The 21,397-nt window shown below is 40.1% G+C and overlaps 1 protein-coding gene across 1 annotated transcript in view; it reads right to left on the bottom strand.

The window, feature by feature from the left end:
* Positions 1-15,452, bottom strand: part of LOC143300526 (RNA cytosine-C(5)-methyltransferase NSUN2-like) — a 35,205-nt gene extending 19,753 nt beyond the window's left edge. Inside the window, exons 1-8 of the mRNA XM_076614265.1 lie at positions 15,267-15,452; positions 13,979-14,071; positions 9,231-9,325; positions 7,675-7,992; positions 5,931-6,036; positions 5,225-5,296; positions 3,335-3,416; positions 980-1,119 (exon numbers count right to left, since the gene is read on the bottom strand). Coding sequence (XP_076470380.1) covers positions 980-1,119; positions 3,335-3,416; positions 5,225-5,296; positions 5,931-6,036; positions 7,675-7,992; positions 9,231-9,325; positions 13,979-14,071; positions 15,267-15,356 — 996 coding nt within the window. The 5' untranslated portion in view covers positions 15,357-15,452. The remainder of the gene's footprint in view (positions 1-979; positions 1,120-3,334; positions 3,417-5,224; positions 5,297-5,930; positions 6,037-7,674; positions 7,993-9,230; positions 9,326-13,978; positions 14,072-15,266) is intronic.
* Positions 15,453-21,397: the final 5,945 nt, after the last annotated feature.

The following is a 21,397-nucleotide window of genomic DNA, read 5'->3' as shown; positions in this document are numbered from 1 at the left end:
CCCCCTTCCCCTGTTCTTCGGCTCATGCTCCATACTTTCTCATTTTCATTCTCATCAACTCTCCAAACATACCCTCAAGCACACACTAAACAGTTCAGTTCAGTTCAGTTACTCAAGAAGGCTTCACAGATTTGGACAAATCCATATATACGTTACACCACATCTACTAAGCAGATGCCTAACCAGCAGAGCAACCCAACACGTTTAGTCAGGCCTTGAGGGGGGGAAAAAAAAAGGTACTTTGTTCACTAGCCCCACCCCGACCCCCATCCCTCACCTACTACTCCAACACACACACACACACACACCAGTTCTTGAACATCTCCTCCTTTATCACTTCCCCCCTCCCACACACAACATACACATAAAGATACCCCATCCACCCCCTTTGATTTCTAAATTTTTTTATTTTTATTAGACATTAAATTTCATTTTAAAATCATATTTCTCTATCACTCAAAATAAGAAATACACAAAACTGAAGATGAGGAATAAACACACACAAAAAAGACAGACTTCAGAAACAATAAGAAGCAGAGGCAGACAGAGAGACAGACGGAGACAGATAGATAGAAGCAGACAAAGAGACCGAGGCTGACAGACAGAGGCAGACAAAGAGACAGACAGAGGGAGACAGACAGAAGCAGACAAAGAGACAGAGGCAGACAGAGGCAAAGAGACAGACAGAGGGTGGCAGACAGACAGATAGAGGCAGAGGCAGACAGACAGAGGGAGACAGACAGACACAGACAGATAGAAGCGGACAAAGAGACAGAGGCAGAAAAAGAGACAGACAGAGGGAGACAGACAGAGGCAGACAAAGAGACAGACGGAAAGAGGCAGACAAAGAGACCGAGGCAGACAAGACAGAGGCAGACAAAGAGACAGACAGAGGGAGACAGGCAGACGCAGAGGCAGACAGACAGAGGAAGAGGCAGGCAGACAGACAGACGGACAGACAGAGAAGGAGCTAGCTCACGTCAGGGGAGCAGCGCAGCTTGGGGAAGATGGAGGCGTCATGGTTGACAATCATGCAGCAGGGGCTGGCCAGACGTTTCACCTGGTGCACCATCAGGTAGCACCGCTTGTTCTCCTTGTCGTTGGCCACCACAAAGCCCTCTGTTCAAAACAGCACAGCCATCGTACACAACTTTCTTGGGGATAGATGGAGGGAGGGGGATGGGGGGGTTGGGGGGAGTGAGGGGGGGTTGGGGGAGGGGGGGGATTTTAAGGGTTGGGAGTATCTTGAAACCATGATGAACAATTTTAGTAGCGCAAAGTTTGCATAACCCATTCTACCCCACAGCTACATGCCTGCTACCACTCCCCATGGACTAGCACTACATGAGACCACTGCAGTAAAAAGTAGGGTGCTTTACCAAAACAGCGAAAATTGATGGAGAATTGTTGATTTTATCATTTTAACGACACTTCCGTTTTCATACTTCCAGAATCCATAATCAGTTCAATTTACAACGCCAACTGTACCAAGCAAGATTAAACGAAATAAGAATAGTATGTTGGTATGAGAATACTCATGCCTGGTCCACAGGGGAAGTAATCATGGTATGAGTTAACTTGTACCTGGAATAGAATGAGTTAAGTGACTGATACCATGATGAACGATCTTAGCAGTGCTAAGTCTGCTTAAGTGACTGATACCATGATGAACGACCTTTGCAGCGCTAAGTTTGTTTAAGTGACTGATACCATGACGAACGACCTTTGTAGCGCTAAGTTTGTTTAAGTGACTGATACCATGATGAACGGTATTTGCAGTGCTAAGTCTGCTTAAGTGACTGATACCATGATGAACGATCTTAGCAGCGCTAAGTTTGTTTAAGTGACTGATACCATGATGAACGGTATTTGCAGTGCTAAGTCTGCTTAAGTGACTGATACCATGATGAACGATCTTAGCAGTGCTAAGTTTGCTTAACCCCTAGGCTGCCTGCATGACGAGATAACTCGTCATGGCAAGCATGTATGCTTCGCTGCCACAATGACGAGATAACTCGTCATCGAAATATTCTGACTTTTCCCTGGTTTGCATTCACTTCGTTGACAAAAATAGTGGTAGCTTTAGCCTGTGGAATCTCTCTAGATTCTATTCATAGCTAGAAACCCCATCTACGTCATGAAGCAGTCCTTTATTTGAACGTTTTGGTTGGGTCACTGTCCAAGTGTTTGCCTGACTTCTCTCCTCGCTCGCTCAACAAAATGTCGGACTGACGCCATGTTCAAGACATGCGATCGTGACGAACTAAATCAACCAAGATTTCTTTCTTTAGCTGATGCTCAGAAAGCATTGAAGCGTAAATTCGAAGGAGAATATAGTGATGAACATTTATAGGACGATCTGATAGAAAATAAAGGGAGCAATCAAGAGAGTGGCCAAGATGCGACTGTCAGTGAGTGATGCCGGCTGTACAGATGTTAGCAGTCGACAGATGACCGAATTAGCAGCAGAGCGATATTCTTGGCACGCAGCCAACGCGGTCTGATGAGAACTGAATCAAGTGACCGTGTGAGAGGGGTGAGGAGGAGGGGGATGGAGACTGAGGGGGCGTGGCCTCACATCCATCTTATCACTTGGAGAAGTCACAATGTATTGTGTATCTATCTCTTAAAAAATATATATATATTGTGGTTGTTCTAGTATGATTTTGTGTTTGCAGATATCCATTTGTCCAGAAAATATGATGTTTTTGTGCAAATTACCTGACTAATGTTTGTAATGAACAAGTTGAAAATGTGACAAAAAACAAAACACTGATTTCAAAACAACAGCATGTCACTAAAAATATATAAAATGGGAAAACAGCATGTGTTTTGTATTCTTTATTCATTTACCTTTCAGAAAATATATACTTTTATGGGTCTTTCTCCAATAACAAAGAGCACAGAATTTTTGGAAAATTAATACCCTTTTTTTGTGAAAAAACCCTGGCAAATAGATTTCAATTAAATTTTATTTTCCTGGCAGCGAAAGGGTTAAGTGACTGATACCATGATGAACGATCTTAGCAGTGCTAAGTTTGCTTAAGTGACTGATACCATGATGAACAATCTTAGCAGTGCTAAGTTTGTTTAAGTGACTGAAACCATGATGAACGATATTTGCAGTGCTGAGTTTGCTTAAGTGACTGAAACCATGATGAACGATATTTGCAGTGCTGAGTTTGCTAAAGTGACTAATACCATGATGAACGATCCTGGCAGCGCTAAGTCTGCTTAACGTTAAGTTCTCGCTAATTCAATGATTCCATAGGCTTAAGACAGTTCTTCTTAACACAGAGCAAATTCAGCCCTGCTGACAGGAGCCCCAGCTCACCTGGCACCTGGTTCTCATCCTTGTGGAGATACTCAATCAGCTGAGCTGTCTTGGATCCGGGAGCAGCACACATGTCAAGAACCTGTGGCAGAACACATATGGATGATGCATTTTCTCAGGTGACACTGGTTTTTTGTGTGTGTGTGTGTGTATTTTTTTTGTATATGTGTTGATCTTTGCATGCAAAAACCAGCAACACCACCCCCTTCAAAATGTAAATGATCGTTAAAGAACAGAGTCAAGTCCTGGTCATCTGTTAGAAAACATGCAATATCTTTTCTTACACTTAGTATGTGAACATGACGGTTTTGAAAAGAAACTGCCACTGTGATGGTCTGAAAAAATCAACTGTGGACAGGTCCCCACCTCCTCCTGAACAGACACATATTTTTCATAATGCGGTGACATTATTGTTGATTTTTCCTGAACAAATACACAAAAATTTGAGATGGTTTGGCATGTCTGTTCTCAGCCTTCAATATGGACACAACAGAAACAGGTCCTGGTCTGCTTTCAGTAGAAACATTTTTTTCAGTGTGCTGTTTGAATGCAAGTAAATTAAATCACGTGCTTTTTTTTTTCTTCTTTTAAAAAAACAAATTTTAATTTTGTTATTTTTACTTTATTTATTTTATTTTATTCTTATTGTTATTCATTTTCTATTTGCTATCTTATTTTATTTATTTATTTATTTACCTTTTAAAAATAAAGATTATTATTATCATAATTTAATTTAATTTATTTATTTATTTATTAAAAAAAACAACAACTTTATTTTATCATTATTTTTCATTATTTAATTTTTGTTATTTTTACTTTATTTCATTTTATTTATTGTTATTTATTTTATCTTTAATTAAATTAATTATTATTATTAAAGAAAAAAAATATATTGAACTTTTTATTCTCAAGGCCTGACTAAGCGCACTGGGTTACGCTGCTGGTCAGGCATCTGCTTGGCAGATGTGGTGTAGTGTAGATGGATTTGACTGAACGCAGTGAGGCCTCCTTGAGCTACTGATACTGATACAGTCTCACTCAGTCCATGTCAAGTTTAAATCACTAAACTTGACAGTAAAGCAGTTTGTTCTGCTTGAGTACATGTGCACTCGAAAAGAATCTGGACACAGCAGATTCCACATGCACGGTCTTCCTTTGTTTTTGTGCAAATTCATCTTTTTTTCTCTCTTCATTTTCTCTTTCTGAATTTATAACAACATGAATGAGATAATTATGAATACTGTAATGCATACTGCCAAAATTGCTTGAATATGTTTCATCTTTAGTTTTGAAACAGCTGTGAAAAGGGCATTTTGTTTGTCAATTTATATAACTGTATAGAAATACAATTGTATATAATTGTATATAATGTATATACATATATATAATTATATGTACAAAGCATTTCATGAAATCACTATGAAATGGGACGACAGTGAGGGGAGAGAATGCTGAGGATTTTGAACAGGATGGGGACAGAAGGGGGATTATTCATTCTTTTGGTTACTTATATTGTGTCAATGTGTACACTTACAATACATGCATGTGAATATACATCATTATGAATAACATGTGTATGTGTGTGTGTGTGTGTGAGTGACATGGATTCGTGTGCTTATGTGTGCAGGACTGCATATGTTCAAACTCTGTGTGTGTGTGTGTGTGCGTGTGCCTGTGTGCACCTATATATGTCAAAGGTGGAAGTGTATGGTGACTGCCCTTGAGTTTTAGATATACAGAACATTGTTTTATTTCCTCATCAGTATTTATATCATACACATATCTTTTAATCTTTTTAGTGTCCCTATAAAATGTGCAGTGTACTGTGATTACAAAATATATAAAAACATAAAAATATTCTTTAATAATAAAAAGTATTTCATCACTCACCTTGCTGTTTGACTGAACATTGAGGACGAGGGGAGGGATCATACTCACAGCTTCCTGTCTGCTAATGTTGCCCTGGTGGCACACACACACACACATACACACACAACATTGTGACACATGCATGCATAATGTAAGTTAGCACGCAAAAATATGCTGTCCACAAGCACCATGCACATAAACTGTACCTCAACACTTTCAGCAACAAGATGCCTAATGTGCGTGCGTGAGCATGTGTGAATGCGCGCGCGTGTGTGTGTGTGATTGTGTGTGTGTGTATGTGCATGAGTGCGTGTGTGTGTGTTCACCCCGAGTACACTTTGTAGTCAGATATTAATGGTAGTTCCACAAACGGACATGAACAGTGTGTGTGTGTGTGTGTGTAGGGGGACTATTTGGATCAGAAAAGACAATGACTACCGAATGCCATCAAAATGAATCTGCAGCAGTGCTGGGTCTCCTCTGGTGTGTGGCCTTCTCATGACCAATCACCAACAGTTGTCTGTGGACTAGCCATGCTGGGACTGTGGTGGCAGGCGAACACAAGTGTGACGGTGTATGGGGAACTCGGAATGAGCAGTGTGGGAGTAATGCCACAGGAACGATACAGATAATGAGGCAGCAAAATAGATAAAATAAATAAATATAAATAAACGATTGTATCATTCAAGCCTAGAGATGTGATCCTGGAGACCAAAATAATACACACTGTTTCTGTTTCAGATACGAGGAACAGGTGGAGCTTGTTCAGGAATTCCTGGCTGCGGACAGCTTTGCGAGACAGGTCAATCTGCCAAGCCAGCTCATCTGGATACCTGCCAACACACACCACACAATGAATACATGGCCATCCCAAAATGTTAGGAACAGATTATGTTAAATTTTTGTTGTTGAAAATGAACAAACTGAAATGTTCAAAAATTATCAGGAACACACAACCGTTCACTGTCAGGTTTGTTCACCCATCAGAAAAGGTGCCCCCCTTTATTTTGCACCCCCCTTCACCATCCTCACACCCCAATATATAACACACAAACCAAGGCCCTAACATCTGACACTGTCAATGGTTTTTAATTTTATGATTTTTCCATTAAAAAAATATGCCCGTTCCAGAGTGGTTGACATGTATCATTATCACTGTAAGACAATGGCAAACATTTCAATATCTATCACTGATTCATTATCAGTAACAAAACAACATGCTTATATCTGAAATGGTCATAAGATTATTACCATCATTACAGTCAACCTGCGATTCAGTGTAAAGTAGGCATATTTTAGGACTGAGTGTGTACATTCTACTTTTACCAGGTTTCTTTAACTCACTCAGTACGGCCAGTCCTCTCTTCTCCTCTACACAGACCCCTCGGATGTCCAGTGGGTGTCTGAATGACCCAACCTTTAGCTTCCGTCATCAGAATTATGGCATTCTTTGTCAACATTCACCTCTTCAGTGTAAGAGCCTTCCGCTTGTTATATTTTGATGGTGGTAAATGGGGAGAAACGCTGTCAACATTGTCTCTTTCGCCGTTCGTATGGAAAGAGTTAAAACTCTCAATCGAGGGTGATATGCCATTTTCCTATCTTTCTTCCTTCCCTTTCTAGTTGTAGTTTATGCTTTAGAGAACATAGCAGTCTATAAAATTTGGAATCAGCAGCTAATCCATAGACACCTACTTCCAAGATCAGTAAGAAAAGTAAAATAAAATAAAAATAATGATATAAAAACATGTACAGAGAGATCTTGTTTTCATTTACCAACCATTTTTGTTTCAATTTTATGTTTTTTGGGTATTTAAAAATTTTAATCTTTGTTCTTCTCTGCAATCTGAAAATAATATCCGATTTGCAGATAGAAAGACTGCCTGCTTAACTGATTTCATCACTGAATGATACAATGTTAATTTACATGAATCCCAGTCACATATTGATATATGGACAAGGATCTTTTTTTTTTTTTTTTAAACTCTACCCTCCACTGGATCTTGAGTGGTGGTCTGGATCCTGGTCTTTCAGATGAGATCATAAACCAAGGTCCTGTGTGCAATAAGCACTTAGTGAACATAAAACCCCCCATGTTACTGGCAGAATTCTGTAGAAAAATCCACTTACATAATAAAACAAATACAGTTGCACTATTGAAAACAGTAAAAAAAAAAAGGAAAAAAAAAAAAAAAAAAAAAGGGTGGCTCTACACCGTGGCGACATGCTGTTCATAAGGAATGCAGCGCCAAATTTCACACAGAGAAAAAAATCTGTTGTCACAAAAAACATACACTTGCAGTCAGAAAAATAAAAGAGAAAAGAAAGGATGGTGCTACACTGTGTGGTGACATAATCTCCAAAAGGACAGCAGTAGGAGTTTCACACAGAGAAATCTGTTGTGTAAAAAAAAAAAGAAAGAAAAAAAAAAAGTAATATAAAGTATCATAAGATAATAAATCAACTGTTACCAGGACAGGCACTTGGGGGGTTTGATGGCTTCCATGGTGAGTCCTTTAGCGACCCCTTCACAGTCCCCACCACCGTCCGTCACAGTTGGTGTGGCTTCACCACCATCCCCTTCTCTTGCACTCTCCGTGGCTCCGGCAACAAGTGCAGCAGCATCAGAAGCACTCGAATCTCCCCCAGTGCCAACGGCCGCTCCGTTTGTGTTGCTGCCACTGCTTTCCAAAGTGTTGGTGGTGGCAGAAGTAGCAGAAGATGTCGCCTTACCGATCAGATTGTCGAGGAAATTGGTACGGATGATTTTCAGCAGCTCTTTGGCCTGGCTGGAACATGAGATGTAGTGAAATGTAGCACTTCAATGCTGATGGATTGAAACCAGTGCAAATTAAAGTAGAAAGGCCAGGGAAAAAAAAAAGAGACTATGCAAAAAAAAAAAAAAAAAAAAAAAAAAAAAAAAAAAAGGTTACTGAAACTAATATTGTCTCCTTGTGCCATTCCAAGTTGTGCATTGTCAATGTATTTGGAATTTATGAAAACAACTCTTTCTTTTTTTCAATTTTTAAGGCACAATTTGGTTTTGACAGTTAAAGCATTTCCCGATAAAATGGAAATGTTAAAGTTTACAGCAGGCTGAAAAAAAACAGATACACCCCATCTCTGTCTTCCCAGTCATCTTTCTGAGGTGCAAACCGCTTTGCCGCAGCGCTGGCGACTTATAATTATCTCATCGTGTACACAAAACTTAGAACTTTACATGTAGGCGAGCCAATCAGATTACATGTGATACTGACATGCATTTTAGCTTCACAATTGCTACCTGAAACTCATTATATTTCCTTAGCAAGTTCTAAAGCAAGGATTCTTTTCTAGCATTTAAGTCACAGAAAAAAGCGTCTTTCCATTAGGATGAAAGAAGCCATGCCAGTGGATGTAATTGGTCAAAACTTGCTTCTAATCTGCAGTGATGAAGAAAGGTTATCTTTTTTAACACACACGCTTTGGAATCTGGCTCACAAGACAACAGATCAGCGATTTAAATGGAGCAGAAACAGGAGCACTCAACAGAATTTCAAAGAGTGAACCCATTTTGTGGTTTTAAAAACAAAGGGTGTAGTGCATGCATGATGGTGAAACAATTCTATCTTTTGCTATTACTGCTTTTAGGGAGTGAAACTGCTCTCAGCTCTTTCAGGTCTGGCCTCAGTTAAAACTCCTCTCTTTCCAAAAGAGCCCTCCCTGACCTGCTTTCTGGTCAGTTCAGTTTCTCTATATTTTCTATTTCCAAGTATTTAAATTTTTTTCTCCTTCATCCCTCCCACTCAGAGTTGTGTGTGTATGTGAATGACTTATGTGAGAGCGCACTGATTTGTCTCTGCACAAACACAAACAGAAATACCTTTTAAAAAAATCTTTCGTATCTTTACTTATTTGTTCTTCTATTATCATTAAAACTATTATAATTAATATTACAATATTGGCAAAATTATCATCAAATAACATTTAAGTGTGTGAATGTTGTGCATCTGGGGAAGCACAGACAATACAAATGAAGCAGACTTACCTTTTATAGCCAGTGATTCTGAATGTGACAGGTAGTGGTTCCTTCATCTGATTGTAGAAGAGCTCCACTTCTTCTGCTGGCATCAACCCCAATCCCTGTAACAGTATTGAATAAACAAAATAACCAAAAAAAAAAAAAAAAAAAAAAAAAAAAAAAAAAAAAAAAAAAAAGAAAAAAAAAAGTATTTAATACTAATAAAAGATCTTACTAAAGAATAATAAGAATAAGAATAACTTTATCATCTCCAACAGGAGAAATTTGGTCAGGTGCATTATCACAACATAGACAAGTAAACAACATGGGGATCATAACTGTAAAAGTCAACAATAGTTTTACGAATATTACGAAGACACAAATGTAAAAAAAATATCACATACACCGTTTCATACATACATCCACACACTACAGGTAATAACTAGTATTCTTTATGTAAAAACAGAAAGAATTAAGAAACATTATTTTGAATATAATTATAAGCATAGCCTACTACACTGCACATTGATTATAATAGACAGATAAGAATAAAGATAAATTGCAGAAAACCACAACCAGATAATCAGCACCCACCCGCACCCCCCCCCACACACACACACACGTGGATTACTTGATTAAACAGGAGTAATAAACATATGTTCTCAAATAAAAGCATTTCACATATTCGCTTTTAAAACATTGCAATGAATTATTACATCGTAATTATTAACAGAAATATATTTAGAACATACAGCATTAGACATATTCCATTGTACATTCATCCTGCATATTACACATTATTCATCCTACATATTGCACATTCATAATAACCAATTGTCTAGTTTTTAAGCTCAGTAAACACACACACACACACACGCACACACAAACTAGAACATGGTACAACCAATTATGCACAGGCTTTCACACGTCTCACATGAGAGTGCACGCACGCACGCATGCGCGCACACACACAGTTCTCAAGAATTTAAAAGGTGGATTGAACGTGGAATAAAAGTCTTCAGAGCTCTGGATTTCAACTTAAAAGTTCTGTAGCGACGTCCTGATGGCAATAGCTCACAATACTTTGCTAAACTATGGGTGTCGTCAGTTGCTATCTGCCTGCTTTTTTTAACCACTTGACTTTCATACAGCTCTTGCATACTAGCTTGTTTCACTTCCACAATTTTACTGCATACACTCATGACATTGTGCAGAACACGCTTCCTCCTCACTCCCAAACTTCCATACCAGCACATAAATGAAACTGTGAGCACAGACTCGATACAACATTGATAATAACTTTGAAGAATATCTAAATTTATACCAACATTTCTAAGCTTCTGTAAACAAAAAATTCTAGATTGGCATTTCTTATGAATGGAATCAACATTTCTGTCAAAAGTCAGCTTATTGTCTAAGATGGTCCCTAAATATCTATATTCATTGACCCTTTTCACTGTTTGACCATCAATAACAAGGCTAGCTACAGGCAAGGGGTCTTTCAGAAAATCTATTAACATTTCTTTTGTTTTCAATACGTTGAGATCCAGGTAGTTTTCCTCACACCAAGAACAGAACTTTTTAATTTCACTGAAATAAATAGCATCAGAGTTGGACAGATCTTCAATAGCTGAATCATCAGAATATTTTATGATAGGAGTTTCCTCCGTGCCTCTGCAGTCATTTATGTACAGTGTAAATAGAACAGGGGACAGCACTGTACCTTGGGGTGCACCAGCAGAAGTAGAGTTTAGAAAAGAGTGGGCAGAATGAAAGCAGACGGACTAAGTTCTATTGAGAAGAAAACTTACTTTTTTTTACTATCCAAAGTGTAAGCTTTGGATCAACATCCAAACCTAGCAGTTTGTGGGCAAGGAGATGAGGTTGTATTGTGTTAAAAGCAGAAGAGAAGTCAAAAAGGATATGAACAAAAGATCCCATGTTATTTAAATGAAGGAAAGCATTATGAAGGAGAGTTAGGATAGCATCATCAGTACTTCTGTGAGCTTAAGCAAACTGAAGAGAGTCAAGCTGCTGTTTAGTGAAAGAAAGAAGATGGCAGAGAACAATTTTTTCAAAGCATTTCATCACTACTGAAATCAGGGCAACAGGACGGTAATCATTTAGTGCGGCTGGGTTCTTTTTCTTGAGGATAGGACAGATAGATTTTTTCCAGATGCTGGGGACAGAGCAGTCCTTCAGAGACCAGTTGAAAATTTTACAGAACACGTCACACAACTGGGAAGCACATGTTTTCAGTAATCTTCCGCAGATATTGTTGGGGCCAATTGCCTTCGTGACATTCAGTTTTAAAAATAAAGATTCAACAACTTTTGCATCGATCTAAAAGTCCTCACCTGTATTCCTATCTTTGATCTTTTCCTGCAACTGTGAGATAACACTATTTAGTTCCCTTCCCAGATCATTCCTTTCAAAGCGACAGTAGAAATTATTAAGTTTGTTTGAAAAATCAAGCTGTTCATCCCTTTTCATTTCACAAGCTACTGTTTTCCTTTTTGTTTCTCCAGTGATAATTTTTCACCCATCCCATGCATCTGCCATTTTTCCTGTCTGAAACTGTTCCTCTACTTTTGATTTGAATTCCCTCTGTCCCCTCCGTAATTCCCCTCTAAGCTTCTTTTGTATCAGTTTCCTATCCTTCTTGTTCCCTGACTGAAATGCTACCTTTTTCTCGTTTAAAATGGTTTTGAGAGACTTTGAGATCCATGGTTTGTTGTTGGGGAAAAGTTTAATTATATTTGTTGGAATTATCATGTCTTTATAGAAACTGATATAAGATGTAACAACATCAGCTGCTTCATGAACATTCTCACATGGGTCAGTCAACACACTCCAGTCAGTACAATCAAAACACCCTCTCAGTTCATCCACACTCTCTGACGTCCAAACTTTCACACTCTTTTTCACAATCGGCTCTAGCTCTGTCTGTATCTTTGGTCTGTAGGCTGGGATCAAATGAACAACATCATGATCAGATGCACCTACTGGTGCTAGGGGAACAGATTTGTAGGCATTAGGAATGTTCCCATAACATAGATCGATTGTCTTGTCCAGTTGGGTCCGGCAGGTAACATAGTGTTTAAAAGAAAGTAAGACTTTTTTTAAATCACAGTGATTAAAATCTCCAACAATAACACACGGGGCGTTGGCAGAAACGAGTTGAAGGTCGCGAACAACACCTGCGATTATCTGTCCTGCACGTGCAGCAGATGCCTAGTCAAAGACTGGGGCGTACACAATAGTGAGAAAAATGAAGCCGAACTCACGTGGCAGATATTGAGGCCTCAGCGACACTGTTATGAGTTCAAGTTCTGGAGTGCACAACTGCTTTTTTACACACACATTCGCACTATCACACCACTTTTCATTGACATACAGGCACACGCCACCACTCATTTTCTTCCCCACTTTCTTGCAAGTTGCAGTCTCCGTCCATTCTGTATGGGGTGTTAAAACCATCGATCGCAACACATTCATACAACACTTTCTCACTAAACCAGGTTTTGGTAAAGCAAAGCACACACGAGTTCCTAAAATCATTTAAAAATCGACAATTTGCTTGTACTTCACCTAAATTACAGTTTCTGCCATTTGGGTTAAGAGATCTGACATTGGATAAAATCATAGATGGCAGTGGGGGCTTAGTACTATTTTTTCTCAGTCTTCTCTTCACGCCTCCTCTCTTTTGTGCTTTCTTTCTCTCTCCTTCTCTTTCATTCTCTTCATCATCACAAATAAGGTCACAAGGAAACAGTTGCTCAGTAAAAGCGGATGGGTCGCGCACTGACTGTAAACTGAGAAGGAAATCATGGTCATAATGTAAGGTGCCTGTACCTCCTCGCTGTCCGCCATTTGAACCACCCGGTGACATAAAAACACCACAAACACTAGTCCGGAATACAGCCAACACCACCACAAACAGCCTAATGATTGTCACACTCTTCATCTTTAACACCTTGCACACCACTTTGAAACAATATTAATGCACAAGGACAGGGCGAGGACAGCAAAAACAAGGATGAAGCACAGAGCACAAACACCTGTGTGTTGCCCCCTCGCGAAGCATCACATATTTAATTTCAAGAAGATAATGGGAATCCTCATTCTCACCAATTACAGACAGAAAGAAAAACTGTGCCAGATTCTGTGGCCTTCCAATAGTTTCATACTCTACTTTCATGGTGACTTCAGTTTCAATGTGCCCTCCATTTCTGTGACTGTGGTGAGTTGACAAACTCAAAGTCTTCAGTTTCTGCAAGTTCCCAGTGTCTGTTGAGATGTTTGTTGGCACAGTGCGTGGTTTCCAATTCCACTCTGCTGGGGATGCTCACTCAGTCTGGCGCTGTGACCAAGCGATTATTGTCACCAGCAGGGGACTACTTGGGTGGTTAGCAGATGGTGTCCTGCATGTGTTGGATTCTAACAGAAATAAGTGAACACCACCAAAGTGACCCTACAGTGGTGCAGGGTCTCTTTCAAAGTGTAGCCTTATGGCAACCCCACACTGACAGTTCCTGTGGCCTGCTGGTACTGGGAAAATGAGCAGATGGTTCTCATTGTGGTTGTGTATGGCAGCATGAACCGTGGAACAGCCAAAACAAAAATAAATATATGAAATGAATAAATAAATAAAACAAACTTTCAAATTTTACTATACAAATTTTTATACATTCTGATTCACTGTCAAAGCTCAAAACTGGCTGACAAATAATGTCAGGTCTGAATAATTAAATCATACACCCCACTGCACTTACCGCGTAATATTTTTTGAACAGTTCATTTTCCTTGGGTGTCTGCTTATAGTTTCTCTCATTTTTGTATTGCTCAGGATTCTTGTTGAAGTTCCTCTGCAACAGATAAAATATGCGAGTTGGCAACAGATTAAAATTTAAATGTGTCCATCAAAATGCAAATTATTTAGGTCTAATCTTTTCTGTGTGGTGAGGAAGAAGTCCATGAATCATTCAGAGACCTTCATCATCAGCTGGTATAACGACAAGCTCAAAAACCAGTTTCACAACTTTCTTCTTAAAGCTGTTCCTAGTCCAAAATCCAGGGTAGCTATGCACCAGTTTGTAAGTAAATCACTTAATAGGTTACTCCAGTTCCACAAATGCCTATGAACCTTTTCTTTGCTGCATGTGGCACTACTGCATGTAGACTACAGATGTACAGTGCATGTCATCTTTAAAAAAATAAATTTCCTGAGCGTATGATCTAAGTAAAACACATACTAAGAGTCTATAGATCTATACATGATACCTACTGAGGTACTAACAGTAACAGGCTCTGTGTGGAACTGGCGACCAGTGACAGCTACAAATTATAGCAGACTGGCTCTACTGCCACTTTACATAAGCAGAACTTGTGGTTAATGTAATGTGCTACTAAAATAGTTTAGCCTCTTTTCACTGTTTTGTTGACAAAACGTGAGCAAGTGTATGTGTTCAATTTACATGTGTAATATACACAATTTGGCCTTTGTGCATTTGTATTAGATTATTTCCTGTCTTTATCAGTTATTGCTCCCACAATCACACAGACCTACATGTGACCCTCATGCCTAGGTTTTTGTTTATGAACCTGCACTGGACGAATGTTACAAACAATGCCAGTCTTTTTTGTTTTGTTTTGTTCTGTTCCTGAAATATATGTGGTTTTCATCACATGGCAGCTTCGTCTCATATTCCATTAGAGAGAGGGGAGTGTGGAAATAGGAAAGGACGGGGAGAAAGCTGAGGGGCAGAGTGGGTTAAAGAAAGGCATACAGTAAGAATAAAAGGCATCATTTTGTGCAGATTTTGTAAAAATCATTCTGTCAATCTGTGTCTGCCAATTTGACTGCTGTCCTGGCATTCGTAGAACATTTCCCATGTTTACTACAAGACAAATTCGTTTTAACGTTTGACAAAAAAAGTATATAAAGACGGTACTGCCCTAATCCCAGCGTGTAAACTGCAAGTTAACCAAAAGCTGGAAGTTCAATGCTTTCAACTGTTCAAATTTCAATACTTTCATTTTCTCAAATTATTACCGACTTACCTTATTTTGTCTTTTTCTGCGGCCCATCTTGACAAACGTTATAAAATGTCTGTTTCTTTCAGGAATTAGAAACAGAAAACTTAGTCTCATGAACAATGACAGAAAGCAAAAATGTGGCCTTTGTGGTGCAGCTTGTCACATCAACGAACTACCAACCACGCGTTTCTGCGCGTCGCCATATTACTTTTAAAGGGGAGTTACTCTGACACAATAATTATTGCTAGTCCGTTAGGGCGAGGGGGTTACCGTGGACGCTTTCTCCAGTCGATTCTTCAAATAGAGCCTGGGACTTCTTCAACCTTTGATGGGAGATTTTTTCATATTTGCTCTTTGTTGACGTCATTTCTTCTATCTTCTTTTACCATCACCAGGTTCACTTTAACAGATGCACAAAACAAATGTAAATATGAAATCACGAGTCTCAAAACTGTTCACTGGTTAATTGCCAGTATCAGTATCAGTATCCGTAGCTCAAGGAGGCCTCACTGCGTTCGGACAAATACATATACGCAACACCACATCTGCTAAGCAGATGCCTGACCTGCAGCGTAACCCAACGCGCTTAGTCAGACCTTGGAAAAAAAGAAAGAAAAAAACTGCCGGACTGAGAAGAAGATGAAGATAAAGATGAAAATTAATAGAATAAAAACAAATAGATGTAGATAGATAAATAGATAGTTAAAGAAATTAAAATAAAATAGAATGAAATAAAAGAAAAAATAACAACACATAAATGGATGAATACATAAATAATGATAATAATCGTCAACAGCAAATAAGAGCACACTATAAAATTAAGTCATTGTCCCCATAAAATCTCACAAAATTCTTTGAAATATCTGCTGTTTGAGGATAGGAGAATTAGACAAAATCTTGTTACATTTATAAACATCGGGTTGGCCGGGCCTGACGACTGGTGGCCTCACAATTACCTTCGAGATGGTAAACCGTGTCAGTGGTTTCGTGTGTCAGTCTAAAACAATGATTGTAAAATCACCACAGAACACCCTAAATACGTTTGAAACCAGTATGCTTTATTCCTGTGAGTGTTAGGGGGGAAGTAATAGCTGCTCGGTGGGTAAACTTCATTTTCCTGACAAATATCGCTTCCGAGTTATTTGCGTATTACTATATATGCACTCTAAGTTTTCGGCGGAAATTCTTCAAATCAGTATCTATGAAATTCTGAAGCAGGGGAACATGATATATGTAAATGTTAGCCGCAAAAACCACACTATTTTGCGACTCAAAGGCGATTCCTGGGGGGAAGAAGAAAAAAAAGAAGAAAAAAAGAAGAAGAAGCACTTTGGGGGGTAGGGGAAGCAACTCGACCAGTGTGACTCCCCAAAGGGTCAAAATAATGTTCATCCAACTGAAATAATTCTGATATAAGTACTGAGATAATTCCTAGGAGACCCCTGCAGGTCTCTGCATAAAACTGATTTCGGAAATAGTGATACTGGAGTGATAACAGATAAAACAACCGGAGAATTTTACGTTAATCCGTCAAAGATTTGATAGTGGGCCAATTCAAATAAGCCTTAAGCTTAATTGTGAAGGAATGAATGAAAATATTAGAATTCTGAATATTTATTTGTATAGAAAAAACGCTATTAAAAAAACAAAACAGATAATATGTGGTGGTTTCCTCTACATGAATAATAATATTATGATTATGAGGGCTTGAAGTTGAGCTTGTCTTAATTACTTTTTCATTGACCGGGGCGCGAGAGGGTACACGTGTGCCGAGGGCAGTAAGTTTAAATGCGTCCCGATTTTTTTCTCTCCTGGGAACATGTAAAAATGAGTCCAGCAGACCCCGAAGAATATTTTAAGATTAGTCTACATCAATCATGCGGGGTGGTGGTGGTGGTGATGGTGGTGTGTGTGTGTGTGTGTGTGTGTGTGTGTGGGTAACCCCCCTCGGTCTTGCGGACTATGTAAGTTGGCATCATGTTCCTTACCCGACCATATAATTATCCATGGCCCGACCTTTCTTGCACCGATCCAGCGGATCTTTCAAGACCCTGCTCCCTGGTGCTTTGAATGGAATGATGACACGTCAGACTATTGACATGTCGGACTATCGAGAGAACACCCATCTCAATTCTTGGAAGAGCACAATATTCTTCTTTTGCCTTGTAAAGAGTGACAAATGTTCCTCCATCAAGCAGGATACGCTGTATAGAAGATCAACAATGCTCCAGCGCTTTTAATCGGTTAATTTCTCTTAAATCTGGATTTGATCTGCTCGTCAACACGGACACGATTGTCAGTTCTTTTTATTGTCATTTCAGCTATCAACTCGCGTTGATTTGGGTAAGTTCAAGTCAGTTCAGTTATGCGAAGTTCAGGCACTATCGGCTCCCTTTCTTTTCACACTGAGGCTGATCAGATGTGGTGTCAGTAGCGCATATTGATCACTGAGTCTGCACGCTTTAACACTAAAACTGACCAACTAATGAGTAAAAGAAGTGATCGAATTGCAGTCTGTGGTGGGAATCCATTCACCAAATGTCATAAGCATAATACAGCCGTGAAGTCAAATGGGCTAACTCAATGAGCCCAGTCAAGCAGTGCGAGCTTGCGCTGAAGGGATATGAACTCTTTGATAATCTAGTTTTAAGTAACGATGAGGAAGATGACAGAATGGTTAAGACGCTCATCTGCCAATGCAGAATCCGTGAAGGTCTGGCCGGGTTCGAATCCCACGTTTTCCCTCACTGAGTTTCCGAGGGCCCGGGCCAATAAGTTTGACTAAAAAAAAAATCAAACTCAGTAAGCGTCTAGGTGTATATTCATTCGGATGAGACAACGGGTAAACCGAAGCCTCGTGTGCAACACGCACTTGGTGCACTGAAAAAGAACCCTCGTGGAACCGGAGAGCGTTGTTCCGACTCTGACAACATTTTTGTAGCAGAAATACGCTCTGATTGGTACGCATAATGTACATGCACTCAGAGCCTGACTAAGCGCGTTGGGTTTTGCTGCAGGTCAGACATCTGCCTGTGTGCAGTAGAATTATGTGGTTAAGAGTACATAGATATGTCCGAACTGAACGCACTGACACCTCCTTGAAGAAACTGACTCGTGAAAGTCGTGAAAGGGACACTGCAGGGCCTATCGGCGAACAGTTCTAAAGTTTCAGCCTGAGACACACCGGCATCTTTAACCACCGAACGACTACTGCCGGACATCTGTCCAGAACAACGTGACCTTAAGGGCTTATTGCCGATAGGTCGTTAACTGTCTCCATACGAACGGCTAAAGAGACGACGTTAACAGCGTTTCATCCCAATTACGATCATCAAAATATTACAAGCAGAACGCTCTTATACTGAAGAGGTGAATGTTGACAAAGAATACCACAGTTCTGACGACGGAAGCTAAAGGTTGGGTCTTTCAGACATCCACTCAGGACATCCGAGGGGTCTGTGTAGAGGAGAAGAGAGGACTGGCCGTACTGAGTGAGTTAAACTCAGCTCTACAGTTACACACCGGCACTAAGTCAAGTGTCAGGGCGTGCCCGTGTTTGTCGAGTAGCCAGCATTCAGCCACAGTTACTTTGTATACAGAATACCTACCTAACAGTGAAGAAGACAAGAATTCACAAAATGTCAGTAACTTCATTCACAACAAATAGTTATCATTCTTTATGTGCCGTCTGCTGATGTTCTTGGCGACCAGTTTAACAAAATTCCGTACACGTATGCATGCGCATAATTATAATAATTATGTGAGAAGGAATAATTATGAATGTGAAGATGTATATATTATGTTGACGGAAGGGAATGGGAAACAAAGGAAAGAGACAGTTGGATATGAGGTGAGTGTATAGTTAATATTGGTATTCACCATCCATATCAAACAGTTATATTTTGTTGTCGAATTTTAACAGAAATGTGACTGGTTTGCATTTGTTATGTTAGGGGCTAATGGCCTAAGTCATGAAAACCATCCAGTGTTCAGTGTTCAGTGTTCAGAAGAAGACAAGACAGATAAATTGAACGAGCAGTACTTCAAAAGGCAGACGATCGACTTGAAAGCATCTCATACTGTGATCATACGGGATTCGCGTCTAAGATAATAAAGTTATCATGTTGAGCGGAAAGATGGTAAATAAAAAAACAACAACAAAGAACAAACAAAACTATACCTACCACACAAGCGCGCGCGTACGTGCACACACACACACACACACACACACACACACACACACACACACACACACACACACACACACACACACACACGCACACACACACACACACGTACATGCCCCCTCCTCCCTCTCCTCACCATCCCCCTCCGTCCGACTATCCTCGCCCACCCACGCCCTTAATTTCCCCCCGTTCTCCCCCACCCACACCCAACCGCCACTTCCACCCACCATGTCCTATCAGCACCGAATAGCTCTGACGAATAAATATTTCAATGACGTGAAATATTTCTACTCGTTTCTTTGTAATGACCGCACTTCATAGGGCATAATTGGCACTGAAATATGACCAGAAGGCCATGTAGAAGGTACTACGAAATCATACTCTGTCTATATGTCTGTCTGTCTCTGTCTCTCTCACTCTCTTCTCGGGTCCATGCTTGGGATGGGGAAGTGGGACGGATGGGGAGAGTGGAGGGAGAGAGGTGGGGGTTTGGAGAAGGAGGTGGTGGTAATAGGCCGAGATGAGAGGGAGGTGGGCGGCAAGGGATTGCGAATTGGCGAGTAATGCTTTATGATGAGAGTTCAAATCCTGCAGTATTTTCGGACTAAAAAAGGACGAAAGCGATAGATGGGTAAGGTCATGAAATGCGGCTTGTTAGTATCTCTCATGGAATTGATTCTCCCTAATAATGTCTCTGGAGTGTTGGCCTAGATGTAACGCGTCCGCTAAGGAAACGAGATAATGTGAGCGCGCTGGTTCGAATCACACCGGAAGTCGCCCGTATTCACCCCCCACACCCCTCCACTACACCTTGAGGGGTGGTCTGGACGCTAGTCATTCGGATAAGACGATAAACCAAGGTCCCGTGCGCAGCATGCAATTAGCGCACGTAAAAGATCCCACGGCAACAAAAGGATTGTCCCTGGCAAAATTCTGTAGAAAATTCCACTTGGATAGGAAAACAAATAAAACTACACGCAGGAAAAAAAAATGCCCCCCAAAGGGTGGCGCTGTCAGCGTAGCGACACGCTCTCCCTGTGGAGAGCAGCCCGAATTTCATACAGAGAAATCTGTTGTGACAAAAACAGTAATACAAATACAGTCCAGCTATCTGTCTGTGTCTGTCATCCTCTTCTCTCACTGTTTATCTCTCTCACTCTCTCTCTCTTTGCGCGCGCGCGTGTTTTTTGTGTGCATGTGATATATATATATATATATATATCTGTGTGTGTGTGTGTGTGTGTGTGTGTGTGTGTGTGTGTGTGTGTGTTCATGATAATTATATCCGTTGAGTGGTGCCTGGGGTTTGGGGGTTAGGAATGAAGCACGCGGGTGTACACACACACACACACACACACACACACACACACAGAAACTCATTTGTAGACCACACAGAAAAAAAATCAAAACCGAAAGTCAATGACTTTTTTTTATTTTAATTTTTTTTTTTTTAATTCAGTAATATATTTGTTAAACTCACGGAGCAGCAAAATAACCCTCATAGAGCAGCTAGCAGGAAGGAAATAACAATGGGCTTAAAATTTTTTTTTTTTTTTTGCCAATTGCAGTACGAACAACAGAGTAAACAGTCATGATGTAACAATCAGGTTAATTACCACAAACGCAATGCAGATAACCTGATGGAGTACAAAGAGTCATGCAGTAACAATCGGCTTCTTTAAAATGCAATGCAGAATGCGTGGGTTTGGACAGACACACAGTTGACAGACAGACACACACACACACACACATGTACACAGACACACGCCCATAGACACAGACACTTACACAGACACACAGACACATACACACAGACACACACGCACACACACAGACACGGATACACACAGACACACAGACTCACACACACATGTAGACAGACACATACTCACAGACGCAGACACAGACACACACACACAAACACGCACGCACACACACAAACACGGACACACACAGACAGACAGACTC

This window comes from Babylonia areolata, chromosome 26 (genome assembly GCF_041734735.1).
Source record: "Babylonia areolata isolate BAREFJ2019XMU chromosome 26, ASM4173473v1, whole genome shotgun sequence".
Classification (NCBI taxonomy): Eukaryota; Metazoa; Mollusca; class Gastropoda; order Neogastropoda; family Buccinidae; genus Babylonia; species Babylonia areolata.
The sequence above is the reverse complement of the archived record's forward strand: the minus strand, read 5'-3'. Positions and strand labels throughout refer to the sequence as shown.